This window comes from Canis lupus, chromosome 1, assembly GCF_048164855.1.
Source record: "Canis lupus baileyi chromosome 1, mCanLup2.hap1, whole genome shotgun sequence".
Classification (NCBI taxonomy): Eukaryota; Metazoa; Chordata; class Mammalia; order Carnivora; family Canidae; genus Canis; species Canis lupus.
This window is the reverse complement of record NC_132838.1, coordinates 71,777,038-71,794,110: the sequence shown is the minus strand read 5'-3', so window position 1 is coordinate 71,794,110 and position 17,073 is coordinate 71,777,038. Positions and strand designations below refer to the sequence as shown.

The 17,073-nt window shown below is 33.3% G+C and overlaps 1 protein-coding gene and 1 long non-coding RNA gene across 7 annotated transcripts in view; one reads left to right on the top strand and one right to left on the bottom strand.

Moving 5' to 3' along the window:
• Positions 1 to 17,073, top strand: part of ERCC6L2 (ERCC excision repair 6 like 2) — a 160,171-nt gene that overhangs the window by 85,313 nt on the left and 57,785 nt on the right. For 4 of the 5 annotated variants that reach the window (XM_072834593.1, XM_072834591.1, XM_072834603.1 and 1 more), the window contains 8 exons: positions 2,205 to 2,366; positions 2,747 to 2,954; positions 6,268 to 6,408; positions 7,385 to 7,498; positions 8,283 to 8,402; positions 14,781 to 14,852; positions 15,492 to 15,637; positions 16,846 to 16,941. In XM_072834593.1, coding sequence (XP_072690694.1) covers positions 2,205 to 2,366; positions 2,747 to 2,954; positions 6,268 to 6,408; positions 7,385 to 7,498; positions 8,283 to 8,402; positions 14,781 to 14,852; positions 15,492 to 15,637; positions 16,846 to 16,941 — 1,059 coding nt within the window. The remainder of the gene's footprint in view (positions 1 to 2,204; positions 2,367 to 2,746; positions 2,955 to 6,267; positions 6,409 to 7,384; positions 7,499 to 8,282; positions 8,403 to 14,780; positions 14,853 to 15,491; positions 15,638 to 16,845; positions 16,942 to 17,073) is intronic. The other variant, XM_072834610.1, reaches the window with a different exon arrangement.
• LOC140638074 (uncharacterized) overlaps positions 5,976 to 17,073 on the bottom strand; it is a 30,937-nt gene continuing 19,839 nt past the window's right edge. The window contains exons 2-5 of one of the 2 annotated variants that reach the window (XR_012035257.1): positions 15,481 to 15,545; positions 13,848 to 13,901; positions 12,692 to 12,837; positions 5,976 to 6,527 (exon numbers count right to left, since the gene is read on the bottom strand). This is a non-coding gene — a long non-coding RNA (uncharacterized lncRNA). The remainder of the gene's footprint in view (positions 6,528 to 12,691; positions 12,838 to 13,847; positions 13,902 to 15,480; positions 15,546 to 17,073) is intronic. The other variant, XR_012035258.1, reaches the window with a different exon arrangement.

Here is a 17,073-nt window from a genome sequence, read left to right as displayed (position 1 = left end):
ACACTTAATAACTGACATTCTCCTTTAATCAGGAATTTTAACTATGATATCAACTAAAAAAGCAATGCAAATGCTTGATTCTTTGGTGAATTTTCAGACTAAGATGTTGGTGTAATGGTCATCTACAATGATAGCAAAGTTTTCCTCCCATCTCCCCCTTTTTTGAGTGTCACTATGGATTAATGGTTTGATTAATGAAGTACATTTGACATACCATAGAATATATCCATTCTAAGTATAGAATGATTTTTAATAAATTTATTATTTATTTATTTATTTTAAAGATTTATTTATTTATTCATTCAGAGAGAGCGAGAGAGAGGCAGAGACAGGCAGAGGGAGAAGCAGACTCCATGCAGGAAGCCCCATGTGGGACTAGATCACAGGTCTCCAGGATCACACTCCGGGCTGCAGGCGGCGCTAAACCGCTGCGCCACCAGGGCTGCCCTTTTAATAAATTTATAAAGTTGTGATTATCACAATTCAGATTTAGAACATCTCCATCACCTCAAAAAGTGTTTTGCTTAGAGTCAGTCTGTGGTTCCATCTCCAGTTTCAAGCAATGCAGTGTGCTTTGTTCTCTGTAGATTTGCCTTTCCTGGAAATTTCATGTAAATGGAATCATTCACTGTGAAGTCTTTTGTGTTTGGTTTCCTTCATTTAACAATGATTTTTGAGGTTCATCATGTTGTAGCATGTTTCAATAGTTTGTTGCATTTTATTGCTGAACAGTACTGTTATATATATATATACCTCAGTTTGTTTATCCTTCCCCCAATGCAAAGACATTTGGATTGTTTCCAGCATGGGGCTGTCATGAATAGTGCTGTTGTGCACATTTATGTACAAGTTTTGCATGGACGTAAATTTTCATTTTTTTTTTTTGGACAGGTTCTTAGGAATGGAATTGCTGGTGTTTTGAGAAATTTAATTTTTTAAGAAAACTGCCAAATTGTTTTAGAAAAGTAGCTGAACAAAAAAGAAAAAGTAGCTGCACTTTCCCAAAAACAGTGTTTGAGTGTTTGTTCCTCTATCCTGTCAATACTTGATATTGTCAACCTTTGTTTGATTATAGCCACTCAAATGGATTTGTGGCAGTTTCTTGTGGTTTTAATTTGCATTTTTCTAATGACTAAAGATGTTAAGAATCCTTTATGTACTTATTCGTCCTTTGTATATCTTCTTTGGTTAAAAGACTATTAAAATATTTTACTTACATTTAAATTGGATTCTTTTAGCTTGTGTTGAATTGTAATAATTCTTTATATATTCTGTGTATAAGTTCTTTACCAGATTGTGATTTGCAAATATTTTCTCCTAGGCTGTATGTCTTTCATTTTCCTTATGATTTCTTTGGATTAGAAGAGTTTTTAACTTTAATAAAGACCAATTTATAAAAGAATTTTTTTGTTGATATCATATCTAAGAAATTTATACCTAACCCAGAATCACAAGATTTTTTTCCTATGGTTTATAAGTTTTATAGTTTAGGTTCTTATTTTTAGATTTGTGATCTGTTTGAGTTCATTTTTGTTTATGGTGTGAGGTAAGGATATAAATTTTTTTTCATAAAATTTTGGGTTTTTATTTATTCAGTGTTTTATATTCAATTATAATCATCATTCTTAATGATGCTCAAATTTTCCAATTACTCTGGCTTCTGTGTCCTTTGGCTCTTTGCTGTTTCCTCTGCTGCATGTCTGAAATCAATCATGTCTCCATGGGGCTCTGTTTTGTTTTATTTTTAGGAAACTGACTACTATGGGTGCTCACTGCTACTGGGGTAACAATTGATTCTAAACCTTTTTAGCAGACAGAGCTACGTATATAATTTTTAAAATCATAAGTTTATATAGACTTTTTCATTCAGATTTAACTTGTAAGTTTTGCTTTTATTTTATATTTCTCTAGTTTATTCTTTTTAAAAATTCCTTTTTTTTGTCATTTTAGTAATGTTTAAATGACTTTTTTCATTGTACCATCATTAAACAGAATCTGTGCCCTTTTGTCTCCCTACATATTTTATTTTTATGGGTTGCTCAAACCCATGACCGTTTAACAGAATCATATGGAATCATCAAAGAGTAAAAGGGGAAAAGCTCTAAAACCATGGTAGAGAAAGCTGCTCTCTAAAAATTATACAGAGTAAGAAAGGAAAGCTTTCTCAAATCAACCACTTCCCCACCTTTTTTCTCACTTTGCAGTTTGGAATGGTCAGCTGTCATTGTGGATGAAGCTCATAAAATCAAGAATCCAAAGGCTAGAGTAACAGAAGTTATGAAAGCTTTGAAATGTAATGTTCGCATTGGCCTCACTGGAACCATTCTTCAGAACAACATGAAAGAACTGTGGTGTGTTATGGATTGGTGAGTGAAAACAATTTTTCTTTTTGGGAAAATTTTTAATATTTCTTTAATTTAGTGTTACTTTGTTTGCTCATTAATCATTTCTTAAAAAAAAAAAAATCATGTCTATTTATGGTCACGTTTGTCCCAAACACATTATACAGAGTAGAGTCTCATGTATACCTATCTTTATATAATACTCTTGGTCCCGAAGTAAATATCTGAATTATTTACTAATTCTGTCATTTTGTAGTTATACATTCTCTTTTCTTATATTTTGTTATTGTTATCATTCATGAACAAGTAACTTAGAATATTTCTTAGAAGCAAAAAAAGTCAATGTGTTTCTTTTTAGATAATTTAATAAAGCCATAATATTTTTGTTGTTGTTGCCTTTAAAGGGCTGTGCCAGGACTTTTAGGTAGTAGGATCCACTTCAAGAAGCAGTTTTCTGACCCAGTAGAACATGGTCAGAGACACACAGCAACAAAAAGAGAACTAGCTACTGGTCGAAAGGCCATGCAAAGGCTTGCAAAGATGATGTCTGGATGGTTTCTCAGGCGTACCAAGACTCTAATCAAGGATCAGTTGCCTAAGAAGGAAGACCGGGTGAGAACTGCATTTGTTTAAATTATTAATTTCTCATCGTTTAAGTTATTGATCTTTCATCATGTTTTATTTTTTCTGAAAAAAAAAAAATTCTTTTTAAGAGGAAATCTAGGGGATCCCTGGGTGGCGCAGCGGTTTAGCGCCTGCCTTTGGCCCAGGGCGCAGTCCTGGAGACCCGGGATCGAATCCCACGTCGGGCTCCTGGTGCATGGAGCCTGCTTCTCCCTCTGCCTATGTCTCTGCCTCTCTCTCTCTCTCTGTGACTATCATAAATAAAAAAAAAAATAAAAAAATTTAAAAAAAGAGGAAATCTATTTCCTGTGGTACTTTATGAATATAGGTTTTTTTTTTGTCTTTTACTAAGTGTGGAAAAAGTTGTTATATGCAAATTCAGAAAGGATTAATTGAGCCCAATCTAACAGGTTAGTTGACAGGTTTATTGTTAGTATACATAAAACTCATTTCTCTTATTTTATAATAAGAAGGCTTTTGGTGTAATTCTTTCTCAATGAAAAAAGAACTGTCTCCCTAATTTGTTTTCTGTTCATATTTTGCCCTTCATATATTGTGCACTATTTGTAGCCCCGTATATTCTTTGAGACCTTGTAACAGATACAAGACTATAGTGTTTAAAAGGTTTGTTTTATAGGTTTGTTTCTTTTAGAATGCTGTTTATTTTATACAACCAACTTAATTTGAAAAAGTTTAGGAAAGTTATAATTAAATTCCATTAATTGTTTAAGAAAACTTGAAGAGTAAATCTTAAGAGTTTTTTTTACATGTAGTGTCCTCTCATAGTTTTTAATTCTGTGGTTCTTCTAACTCAGGTAATGGAATAAAGGTTCTATGAATTACTATGAATTAAGCTTAATTAATATTGTCCCAAGTATGGGTAATACTATCAAATATTCTCTAGTCTTAGGATATCCTGTTGATTATTACTTTTAAAAGACAGATTTGAAAGGCAAATATACTGATATACAAGTTGGGGAAATTGACTTTTTGATCTAAAGCAAATACTACTATTTAATTGAAATACTTAATGAATCCCCACTTTTAAAAATATTTTGTGCAATTTTATGTATATTATTTAGTTGTCTATCCAATAGGAGGAATAACTATAAATATATGAAGAGAGACTTGTGCATAGAGTGTTTAGACTATGGGCTCTGAGATGAAATAATATAAGCTTGAATCCTGTTAGGAGTTTTGTGACTTTGAGCAATTTGCTGTCTTCCAAACCTTGGTTTCTTTGTCAGTTAAATAGGAATGATGATGACAGTGCCTTACATGGTTGCTCTGAAATGTGTGGCATGTAAAAAGTGTTTAGTAAATGTTACTATGTGTTTTAAGGTACTTAGGAATAAATTTAACCAAGGATGTGAAAGACCTATATAAAACTATAAGAAACTGATGGAAGAAATTGAAGAAGATACAAATAAATGGAAGCATACCCATGTTCATAGATTGGAAGAATTAATATTGTCAAATACCCAAAGCTATCTATAGATTCAGTGCAATCCCTATCAAAATTCCTATGGCATTGTTTTATAGGAATAGAACAAACAATCCTAAAAGTCATATGGAACCACAGTAGATCCCAAAATAGCCAAAACAGTCTTGAGAAAGAAAAGCAAAGTTGGCAGGCATCACATTTCCTGATTTCACAGCATGTTCCTAGGCTATAGTAATCAAAACAGAATGGTACTGGCATAAAAACAGACACATAGATCGGAGGAGTAGAATAGAAATAAACCCATGCATATACATACAGTCAAATATAATATTTGACAAGGGAGTCAGGAATACTCAGTGAGTAAGAAAGGAAGATACTGTTTTCAATAAGTGGTGGTGGGAAAATTGAATATTCATATGCAAAGAATGCAATTGAACTTCTGTCTTAACACCACTCACAAAAATTAACTGGAAATGGATTAAAGATTAACACACAAGACAAAATCTTATAAAACTCCTAGAAGAAAACAGGGAAAAAGCTCCTTGATGCTGGTCTTGGTGATGATTTTTTAAATATGATATCAAAACTATAAGCAACAAAAGCAAAAATAAAATATAAGACTATGGGGTGCCTGGGTGGTGTGCAGTTGATTAGGTGTCCAACTCTTGGTTTCAGCTCAGGTCGTGATCTTGGAATGGTAAGATCAAGCCCTGAGTCGGGCTTAACACTCAGTGTGGAGTCTGCTAAAGTTTCCCTTTCCCTCTCCTCTGCCCCTGTGATTCCTGCTCTCTTTCTGTCTCTCTTTCTAAAATAAATAAATTCTTTTTTTAAAAAAAGTGAGACTACATCAAAGTAAAAAGTTTCTGTAACACCCAAAGAAACAATGAGCAGAATTTTTTCTTTTTGCAATATTTTGTAGTGATTTAAACATATAAACATTCATAAATAGATGGCTTTTCCCTTGTATTCACATTTTTTAACTCTTACTATGTGTTTTATGACCCTCGTTACATACAGCTACATCTAGAGGACTTTTACCAATTTCCAGTGCTACTAGAAATATAAGGTAAATTACATCCTACGTAGCTTAGTGGCATGATTATATCAAATTTTCTTTTTTTGAATTTTGGCATAAAACAGAAACTTGTAGTTGCTTTTATGTGTATTAAGTTCTTAACCTTTACTAACCTTAGGAATTTATAGCAGGAAATCAAATACAAATTGTTACAAATAGTAATATAAAGTTTTAAATTTTTTTCTAAGTTTTCAAGTAGTTCAGTAAGTATTATTCATACCATTGTTCTAAAGTTTCCCTTTTCTCTTTTCCTACTATTTTTTTTTTTTTTTAGAGATTTTTATCTATTTGAGAGAGACAGAGAGAGCAAGTAGGGGAGAGGAGCAGAAGACAGCAAGCTCCCCAGTGAGTAGGGAGTCCAATTCAGAACTCCATCCCAGGACCTGAGCCAAAGGCAGATGCCTGACTGACTGAGCCACCCAGGCACCCCTTCTTATCTAGTTTTTTATTTGACCTAAACTATAGTCACTTATTTGCATGATGGGCTAATAGTATGAAATCCTGAAAAGACCCAGAATATATTCAGAAATATATAAGGAAACCACTTGTTTTTTCATATTTTAATTCCTTTCAATTGAAAAACAAACTCTATGAGATTTGAAAATAAAGTTATCATTTATAGGGTTTAGATTAGGGTGGGAGAAATTGTCATATTAATGCATCTAAAAGAAAAATAGTTTATAAGCAGTTTTCACTTTTATAGTCTATAAAATCTGATGTGCATTGTGATTATTACTGCTATTAAAAAGTACCAATAATTACTTAGTGTTTCATCTTGGCAGATGGTGTATTGTTCTCTGACAGATTTTCAGAAAGCTGTCTATCAAACAGTATTAGAAACCAAAGATGTGACTTTGATACTTCAGTCTTCTGAACCTTGTAGCTGCAGCAGTGGCCGGAAAAGGAGAAATTGTTGTTATAAGGCAAGCGTTTCTGTGTGGTATCTTCACAATCTTGCTTTTGATTACATAGTTCTTTATTCCAGTGTCGGAGGTAAGGAGCAGATAAAATAACTTTTCCTCAATTCCTTTAGAAGCCATAACTTAAAAAGGAATAATTTTTGAAATTATTTTATAACATCAAATGGTAATAATAGCAAAATACAATATTCAAATATTTTTTGATAAACTGGTCTTTCAGTAGCTCTCAGAAACTAGTAGCTTCAATTTGATATCCTCCCTTTCAACTTTTATTGGGAAGTAGCCTACTTCATCTTGAAATTTTATCTTATATTCAGAAGTTTCGCCTTATCCCTTAATAATAAACTTAGTCTTTGATAGCAGGCTTAAAATATTATTCTGGTAGAATGTTAATTAATTTAAATGCGTATCAGTATAATAAAGTATTTTATTTTTTATTTAGAAACAAATACTAGTTTGTATTTTTTTAACCTTCTATCTGTATTTATTTCCTGCCCTTTTTTCTACCTATTTTATCATCAAGTTAGCTATCAGATATCCATGTACATAGAGGGATCCTACATAAATATCCAGATTGATATTTATTCCGTCTCTCATCTGTTTTGCTGTTTTTTTACATCACTTTTTCCTAATAGCACAGTTTCTTACGAAACTTTGTAATATAAATGAGAGGACAGTGAAATATAACCCTGCCCCCCATGCCTTATTTCATTGCTAGGAACTTCTTACTGCAGTGTTTCTGACACTGTGTATCATGAGGGTAAATACCTTCTGGAATGAGGACTTTCTCCTCTCTTTTATTAAAAGCATCACCAAAAGTATGATTCTGTATTAAGTGATTCATGGATATTTTGTGTATTGTGCCAGTAGTGACCAAATGATAAACGTTAGTGTAAGTGATATCATTTATGAAGGCAGTAGTGACGTAGCCATGTTAGTCTCGTGCTTGTTTTCATTTTCTCTCTTTTTCTGTTTACAGACCAATTCACATGGTGAAACAGTGAAAACCTTATATTTCAGTTACCTTGCAGTCCTTCAGAAGGTAGCTAACCATGTTGCACTACTGCAGTCTGCTAGCACCTCCAAACAACAGGTTTGAGTTGGCTTTTTAAATTTCTTTGTGATGCTATTTGGTATAAAGATATTATATTTGGTACTAAATGTCATAGCCAGATATCTTTATTTTTGTATGCAATTTAAGAGAAAACTGACTTGCTCATTTTTTAATTTAGGTATCAAAGAAGTATATGCTCTTAAGTTTTTTAAGAGAAAATTGAAGCCTAATTTAAAGTAATACCTCTTTTTTATATCTCTGATAATGTCGATATATTTGTTCTCCTAACATGTTTTGATGCAATTACTAGGTTAGATATTTGATGAGTCAGTCTTACTCCATTAATAATCTATCTAATTGCATTTATCCAACCTACCTGATTAAAATGCAATCATTTACTTTGATCATTTCAATTGTAACTTATTCTAGAACACAACGTAAAATAAAAAATCTTCTTTAGGCCTTTCTTATATAGTGATGTTATATATTTTTTTGTGTTATATTCTTCATGCTGTTCAAATATAAGTTTAAAATCTAATAAGCATTCAATACTATTTTTTGATAGTCTTGTCTTTGGGAAGTATTTGATTCCTTGCTTTAGAAATTATAAAAGAAAAATGATAAAATTATCATTATCTCAGAACTTATCAAAGCAATATATGATTAGCATGATCACTTTAAGGTTTTCTGAATTATTAGTCTGACTGATAATATCTTCAAAGTAATATATTCCCTCTAAATAGAATTTTTTTCAAAATCAATCTCTGTGTAGATATAAATGTATTAAGTTAAAATTTCTTTTCTTCTATCTTTTCCTCCTAAGGAAACACTTATCAAAAGGATATGTGATCAGGTATTTTCCAAGTTCCCAGATTTTGTGCAGAAAAGCAAAGATGCATCCTTTGAAACCCTTTCTGACCCAAAATATAGTGGGAAAATGAAGGTAAATGCTCTTTCAGGCTGTATATACACGAGAATGATATACAAAATATTTATCAATAGTATGGCAGGGACACCAACAAGTCAGAACAGGTACCCAATCATTCAGAAGAGACTGTGGCCAAAGACAAGTGAAATAGCATTTACTAGCTTACAGTGAACCATGCATGTAGCTGTTTCTCAATTAGGTGGTTACATCAAATATACTTCAGACTTTCTTTATTGATGTATTAGATGTATGCCCTCTTTAAAATGTATGCTGTTGCCATATGTATAATTGCTTATCTTCAAATGTTTAAGGAGATAAATGCTAATGCCAGACACAAGGATGAGGATAGGCAATAGCTCAAAATTAGAGAAAGAAACATCTTAAAGAGTTCAAGGTGGACAAGATGTCTAGACTGAATTTTCTAACCTCTTATTTTTAGTTACCAATCTATATTGGAAGCTTGCTAAAAGTCTCATTTGTGGCAAGGGAACATTTGTTCTACACCAGGAAACTGACCTGTAGGTGCTGCTCTTGGTGATGTATTATGAAAGGAGGGTGGGAAAAGTAAGGCTAGGTTCTCCAGCCAGGACCCGGGGCTTGAGGCATTACCTGTGACAGCTGCATGACTTGCTGATCGCTTACAGCCTTTTTGCAGCCACTTTGTTTATTTAATCATTTAGTAACTATCAAGAATCTTTATTTATGGGTGCAGAGACTATTACTGAACAATTCTCAACATTGTGGTTTAATTTTTAAAAAGTAAGTTATTTCTTTTGGCTAAATAAATAAGAATTAATTCAAAGTAGTCTGGTGGTGATTTTCTTAAAATCCTGGAAATATTTTTAGCAATTAATCAATATAAACTCATCATAGTTTAGTTTGCTTGGGCCTCTAAATTTAATGAAATAAAATAAAAGCCAAGTAGATTACTTTAAAAACTTGTCTATGTATTTTTTTAATTGAGATATAATTTACATATAACATTATATTAGTTTAGGTCTAATCAATCAAATTAGATTTGATATATATGTATATGGCAAAATGATCATCACAATAAGTTTAATTAATATCTATTACCATACATAGTCTTTTTTATTGTGATGAGAGCTTTTAAGATGTACTCTCTTAGCAACATTCAAATATGTAATATAGTATTATTAATTACGGTCACCATGCTATACATTAAATCCCCAGGATTTATCTTATAACTGGAAGTTTGTACCTTTTGACCATCTTCACTCATTCTGTCTGCCTCTACCCCCTGTTGCTGGCAACCACCAATCTGTTCTCTATACTTAAAAATACAACCTTTTTTTTTTTTCGATTCCACAGATAAGTGAGATCATTTTGTTTAACTCTTTCTCTTATTTAAAACTTTTTTTTTTTTAATTTTTTTTACGTTTTTATTTATTTATGATAGTCACAGAGAGAGAGAGGCAGAGACACAGGCAGAGGGAGAAGCAGGCTCCATGTACCGGGAGCCTGACGTGGGATTCGATCCCGGATCTCCAGGATCGCGCCCTGGGCCAAAGGCAGGCGCCAAACCGCTGCGCCACCCAGGGATCCCCTCTTTCTCTTATTTAATATAGGATAATGACCTTCATGTTGTTGCAAATGCCAGGATTTCTTTCCTTTTTATGGCTCAGTATTCCATTAAATATGTATGTACCATTCTTTCTTTATCCACTTATCTGTCAACAGACACCTAACTTTTTCCATGTATTGGCTATCATAAATAATGCTGCAGTAAACATGGGGGTGCAGATGTCATATGGGGATCTATTCCATTCTTTTTGCATGAGGCTGTCTTGTTTTTCCAGCACCATTTAGTGAAAAGACTATCTTTTCCCCATTGTATATTCTTATCTCCTTTGTCATAAATTAATTGACTATATAAGTGTGGGTTTATTTCTGGGCTATTTTGTTTCATTGATCTGTATGTCTGTTTTTATGTCAATACCATACTGTTTTGATTATAGTACCTTTGTAATGTAGTTTGAAATCAGGAAGTGTGATGCCTCTAATTTTTGGCTCTTTCTCAAGATTGCTTTGACTCTTCGGGGTTTTTTTTTTGTGGTTCCATGCAAACTTTAGTATTGTTTGTTCTATTTCTGTGGAAAGTGCCATTGGAATTTTGATGGGGATTGCATTGAATCTATAAGTGTTTTGAGCAGTATGGACATTTTACCATTAGTTCCCAACCTATGAACACTGAATATCTTTTTATTTGTTATCTACTTCAGTGTGTTTTAGTTCTTAGTATACAGGTCTTTTACCTCCTTGGTTAAATGTATTTTTAGTTACTTAATTCTTTTTGATATAATTATGAATACAATTATTTTCTTAGTTTCTTATATTTTTCCTTATTAGTGTACAGAAATGCAATGAATTCTTGTGGTTTGATTTTGTATCATATAACTTTATTAAATTTATTAGTTCTAACAGTTTTTGGGTGAGTCTTTAGGGCTTTCTATATGTATAAGATCATGCCATGTGTAAATAGAGACAGTTTTTCTTCTTCCTTTCCCATTTGGATGCTTTTTTTTTTTTTTTAATTTTTATTTATTTATGATAGTCACACACAGAGAGAGAGAGAGAGAGGCAGAGACACAGGCAGAGGGAGAAGCAGGCTCCATGCACCCGGAGCCCGACGTGGGATTCGATCCCGGGTCTCCAGGATCGCGCCCCAGGCCAAAGGCAGGCGCCAAACCGCTGCACCACCCAGGGTTCCCTTTGGATGCTTTTTGTTTCTTTTTCTTGCCGAATTGCTCTGGCTAGGATTTCTAGTATTGTGTTGAATAACAGTGGCAAGAGTAGGCATCCTTGTCTTATTCCTGATCTTGAAGGAAAAGCTTTCAGTGGGTGTTATGTTAGCTGTGGGCTTCTCATATATGGCTTTTATTATGTTGATGTATGCTTTCTCTATATCCACTTTGTTGAGAGTTGTTTATTTTTAAAATAAGTAAGTCTGGGGGCACCTCGGTGGCTCACTGGTTGAGTATCTACTTTTGGCTCAGGTCATCATCCCAGGGTCTGGGGATCTAGCCCCGCATCAGGGTCCCAATGGGGAGCCTGCTTCTCCCTCTGCCTGTGTCTCTGTCTCTCTCTCCGTGTCTCTCATGAAAAAATAAATAAAATAAAGTGTACTGTTGGAGTTATATATCTATGAATAATAATGTCTGCTTAAAATAATTATTACATTTATTTTTTATCATGATTTTTAGACGGGAAAGAGCAAGCATGAATTATTTCTGGGGGCTGGATAGTTATCTTTATATGTGAAAGAAGCCTATAATTTATTTGTTTTGCAAGAGAACACCAACAAGATAGAGACTGATAGTCTAGGGTTCTGTTTTTTAGATTGTGTTGATCATTTGATTATCAACATCATCTGGATTTAGTGATCCAAAATGTATAGGCTTAGGGATCCCTGGGTGGCGCAGCGGTTTGGCGCCTGCCTTTGGCCCAGGGCGCGATCCTGGAGACCCGGGATCGAATCCCACGTCAGGCTCCCGGTGCATGGAGCCTGCTTCTCCCTCTGCCTGTGTCTCTGCCTCTCTCTCTCTCTCTCACTGTGTGCCTATCATAAAAAAAAAAAAAAAAAATGTATAGGCTTATAATCTATTGTCTGTGGGGAGAGTTAGGAAATCCAGGTTGCGTGTACTTTTTGAATTCAGGTGATGAAAGATACTAGTTCTTCTCTTATTATAGGTCAGCCTGCAGCTGCGATTTATTTGTTGATGTTATGCTCACTGTACCCTCCCCATACCCTCCGAACTATACTTCATGAACACCAACTCCTTCTCTTATATATGAAGGTCTTTTTTGATCTCAGCTACTATTCAAGTGGATTGGCACAAGTTGTACCTATTCCCCTGATAAGAGAAAATGAGGATTTTTCTCTTCCCTTGGGAAATACCACAGAGCCACTTACTGTTGGCGGCAGTAGAAAAAGATTTAGGAAACCCAGTTTAGTGCTGTTGGGATCAGATATGGGTGATGTTCATCTCCAGGCCTAACAAATTCAAGAAAAGTTAGGCCCAAGATTTCTTACCTGTGAACATTGTTATTTACAACACTCCTTGGTATTTACTCAAATAAATTAAAAATTTATGTTCACACAAGAGCCTGTACACAGATATTTATAACAATTTTACATATAATTGCCAAAACTTGGAGGCAACCAAGATATCCTTCAGTAGGTGAATAGATAGATAAATTACGATACATTCAGATAATAGAATATTATTCAATAATAAAAAGAAATGAGCTATCAAGCTACAAAAAGACATGAAGCAGCTTACATGCATATTGCTAAGTGAAAAAAGCCAATCTAAATGGCTACATACTGAGACGCCTGGTTGTGATACCGGGGTCCTGGGATCGAGTCCTGTGTCAGATCCACTCAGGGAGCCTGCTTCTCCTTCTGCATGTGTCTCTGCCTCTGTGTCTCTCATGAATAAATAAATAAATCATAAATAAATAAATGGCTACATACTATATAATTCCAGCTATATGACAATCTGGAAAATGTAAAACTCTACAGAAAGTAAAATGATAAGTGGTTGCCAGTAGTTTACAAGGAGGGATGGATGCATAGATGGGGCATTGGGAGTTTTTGTGGTAGTGAAACTATTCTGTGTAGTACTGTAATGGTGAGTACATGTCATTATATACGTGTCAAAACCCCTGGAGTGTACAACACATGAGTGAACCCTAATGTAAATAGACTTCAGTTAATAATAGTATTAGTTAATACTATTATTGAATTAGTATAGTGAGGTTAATAATTTAATAATAGTTAATAATGTATTATTAATAATTATTTACTCACCCATCAGTTGTTACAAATGTACTACCCTAATGCAAGATGTTAATAATAGGGAAAGCTATGTGCAGGGGAGGGGCAGAAGTAAAAGATGGGGGAGAGGAGGTCTGTGGGAGTTCTCTGGATATTCTGTTCCATTTTTCTGTAAATCTATAATTGCTCCAAAAAATAAAATCTTTTAATTTTAAAAAGTTAATGTATCATGTGAAATTCAAATGCACATACTTTATATAGAGTCCGTTATTTTATTAAAAAATAAAGCAAAGCTTACTTTATAAGTTCTACAGGTATTAAAATTATGTTCACCTAATCTGTAACATTTTTATTCACCATTTGATTGGTTATCTGAGTAGCTTTCTTTTTAACTTCATGGCTTTTACTGAGGGATAAGACGATGGGGGTCAGAGTTATTAGCACAGTGTCTTCTCTTAGTCAACTATTAAAATTAAATATTAATTAATATTACTATTAATTAAAATTAAAGATTAATATTAAAAGAGTCTTACATTTCTTATATTGAGTATAATTTCTTTTAAAAGATTTATTTATTTATTTTTTATTTATTTATTTGAGAGAGAGGTAGAAAGAAAGAGCAAGTGAGTATACAGAGGGAGATGGAGAAGCAGACTTACCTCTGAGCAGGGAGTCCAATGTGGGGCTCCATCCCAAGGCCCTGGGATCATGACCTGAGCCAAAGGCAGATGCTTAACTGACTGAGCCATTCAGGTGCCCCTGAGTATAACTTTTTCTTTAAGTTTATATGCTTATCAGTGAATAAACAAAATTGCTTAAGTGTTTATTGCATAATTCAGAAAAACTTTAAGCTGAGTACAGAAAATTCTTTTTCTTTCCTTTGTGGATTACTTTTCCACAGTGTTCTGGAACTGTCATTACCAGATGTGGAAATGCCTGTTTTAAAAATAACAGTATTACTGTTATACACAGGGTTTGGATTATTTGCTTCCTCCCTAACAGACCTTGGATGGGGGCAAATTATTGACATTTTGAGGTCAAAATCAAGTCTGGAAGTCAGTGCTGACTGTAAATAGAGAAGCAGAAGGGGATAAAATGAGAAGAGGTGTATATGTGACTGATTATTTTAAGAAAATAAATATCAAGACTTTTAGAACCTAGATGTAATTAAACATATTTCATTACATCTATCTAGAAAAAACTTAAATACTTCCTAAAAGGAATGCTGTTCTGTAATTTAGTTTCTGAACATATTGTAGGTATAAAGAAAGTGTGTTTTGGAAATTAAATTAATTCATTTAAATGCATTCCATAATCTAAAATGCTTCCTTTTTATTAAAACCAGATGAGATGAAACAAAAGTCTTTGGGAACCTTACCTCATTATTGACAATATGATGATGAATAACATCTCATGTAATATCTAATACTTTATTTCTCTAAGTTGGGAAAAAGGAAGGGAATTAGGAGAGAGGACTGAGGTTATGTTGTATAAAAATAATTTTTAAGAAATTCTCAAGTGATGTTTATATGTATAAAGCGTGCTTTTAGTTGGAACTGGTTCACTAGTTGATTTCTGTGGTTCATTTCCAGGTCCTTCAGCAGCTTTTAAATCATTGCAGAAAAAACAAAGATAAAATACTACTTTTCTCCTTTTCCACCAAGGTGAGTTTCTTCTGAAGTATATTCTTGATTGACCCAGCCCTGACTCCTGAGGCATAAAGCCTAAGAGACACAGTGTGTCCAGCCACAATTTCTAACTTAAACATAATGTAGAAAATGGTAGGGAGATAAGCAGCTTTTAAAACAGATGATTAAATCTCAGTGATATCAGAGTTACTGCCAAATAGCAGACTCAAAGATAGATTTTTTTTATTATCTATTAATGTTTTTGTTATAATTAAAATGTTCTTTAAGACATTTAAGAGATTTAAAAAAAAGACATTTAGGAGATTTTAGAATCTGGAAAATAGCACAAATAATGAAATTCACTTACCTAAATTGGCCAGTACTTTTCTTTTCATTTGGTTTTAGTTTAAAAAAAATACAGTTTGATTTTTTTTTTTTTCTCCTAAGATTTTTTTTTTTTTCAGGGCAAACATTGGTGAACTTTAAAGTCAGTTTCAAGATAATGAGTAAGAAATATATGAGCCAGAAGCCAGGAAAATATCTGTTGCTCTTGCAATTGTAAGAAAGAACTTGTGAGCAGCAATTATTAATACTTAGTAAATCTTATCTCTACAATGATATGAAACTTATTAAACCATAAATTACTCTTTGCCCATCTCCATACCTTCTCCCTAGTTGCTTGATGTTCTACAGCAGTACTGTATGGCGGCTGGGTTTGATTACCGTCGACTTGATGGAAGCACCAAATCAGAGGAAAGAATCAAGATTGTAAAAGAGTTCAACAGTACACAAGATGTTAACATTTGCCTTGTCTCCACAATGTAAGAAAATAAAATTTGATAACTTGATTTTTATCTAATTGCTTTTAAGATTTAGGGTAATTTAAAAATTATTACTGGATTAATTTTCAGTGGTTGTGCTTATATTGCTTTGTTTTATTTGGCTTTAAGGAGAAGCAGCAAAAATGCTATTAATTATAACTAAAATAACAATATCTTGAGTTTTACCTAACCTTTTCTCTCGATTTCCTTATCATCACTGAATTCTCCTTATATGTCTGGGTTTATAAAGATAACAATCAAAAGAAATGGATGTTTCTTCCCAAGAATTTTCTGTAATAGTGTTTTTATTCATGTCTTGTGGTCAGAACAGTCAGACTTAATTGAATAATTAATAACTTTATTAATCAGATAACTGAGGATCATTTTTAACAGTGGTTTTTAAACTGTGCTCAAGGAGCCCTAGAGAACCCACTGGGCTCAGTGGGCCAGGTCCTTCCTCCCTCTGTCTACCTCATTTCAACCACAGCAGCTGTACATTAACAGGTTTTGTAAAAGTTAAGTTAGTTCTAACATCTATTTATGAATCTCTCATTAAACCTTTTTTTTTAAAAAAAGATTTTATTTATTTATTCATGAGTGACACAGAGAGAGAAAGAGAAAGGCAGAGAAATAGGCAGAGGGAGGAGCAAGCTCCATGCAGGGAGCCTGATGTGGGACTCGATCCTGGGATCCAGGACCACGCCCTGGGCCGAAGGCAGGCGCTAAACCGCCGAGCCATCCAGGGATCCCCTCATTAAACCTTTTAAAGAATATACATACTTCAGAGAAAGATTTAAGCCAGTATAAACACCTAAGATGATTAATCCCTTTTTGGGGGTAACAAATCCTTACTTTGGCATATAATGTAATAAGTATTTTATAGATTTGCCTCCTCCACTATCTTTTAAAAAGCATTTCAAAAGACTTTATTTTTTTTTCATTTTTTTTTCAAAAGACTTTAAAAACAAATATATGTAAAATGTGAAAAGTCAACACAATACTTAAAATGAGGAATAAAATTATATTTTTAGGGATATTCTAAAATGGTAGGAAAACAATATTCCATTGCTATTTGTGTTTTAGTCATCTTACTTTTATGATGTTAATGCAGTATTGTGTTGATTTGGTTGCAGAAACCTGGCACAATTGAATTAGAGGGCAATAATTATGTTTTGCTATTTTAATATGCCCTTTTCTGTTTCCTCCAGGGCTGGTGGAGTAGGCCTTAATTTTGTTGGTGCCAATGTTGTTGTATTATTTGATCCTACTTGGAATCCAGCCAATGATCTTCAAGCAATTGATAGGTATAATATTAACAAAATTTAAAGTGACCTACAAGTATTTTTTCTAAAAATACTCCTTTCTGATTCTTTTAGGTTGCTATAATATTACTGTGATTAGATGATGAAAAAAAATAGTATTTGATAACCTTGAAT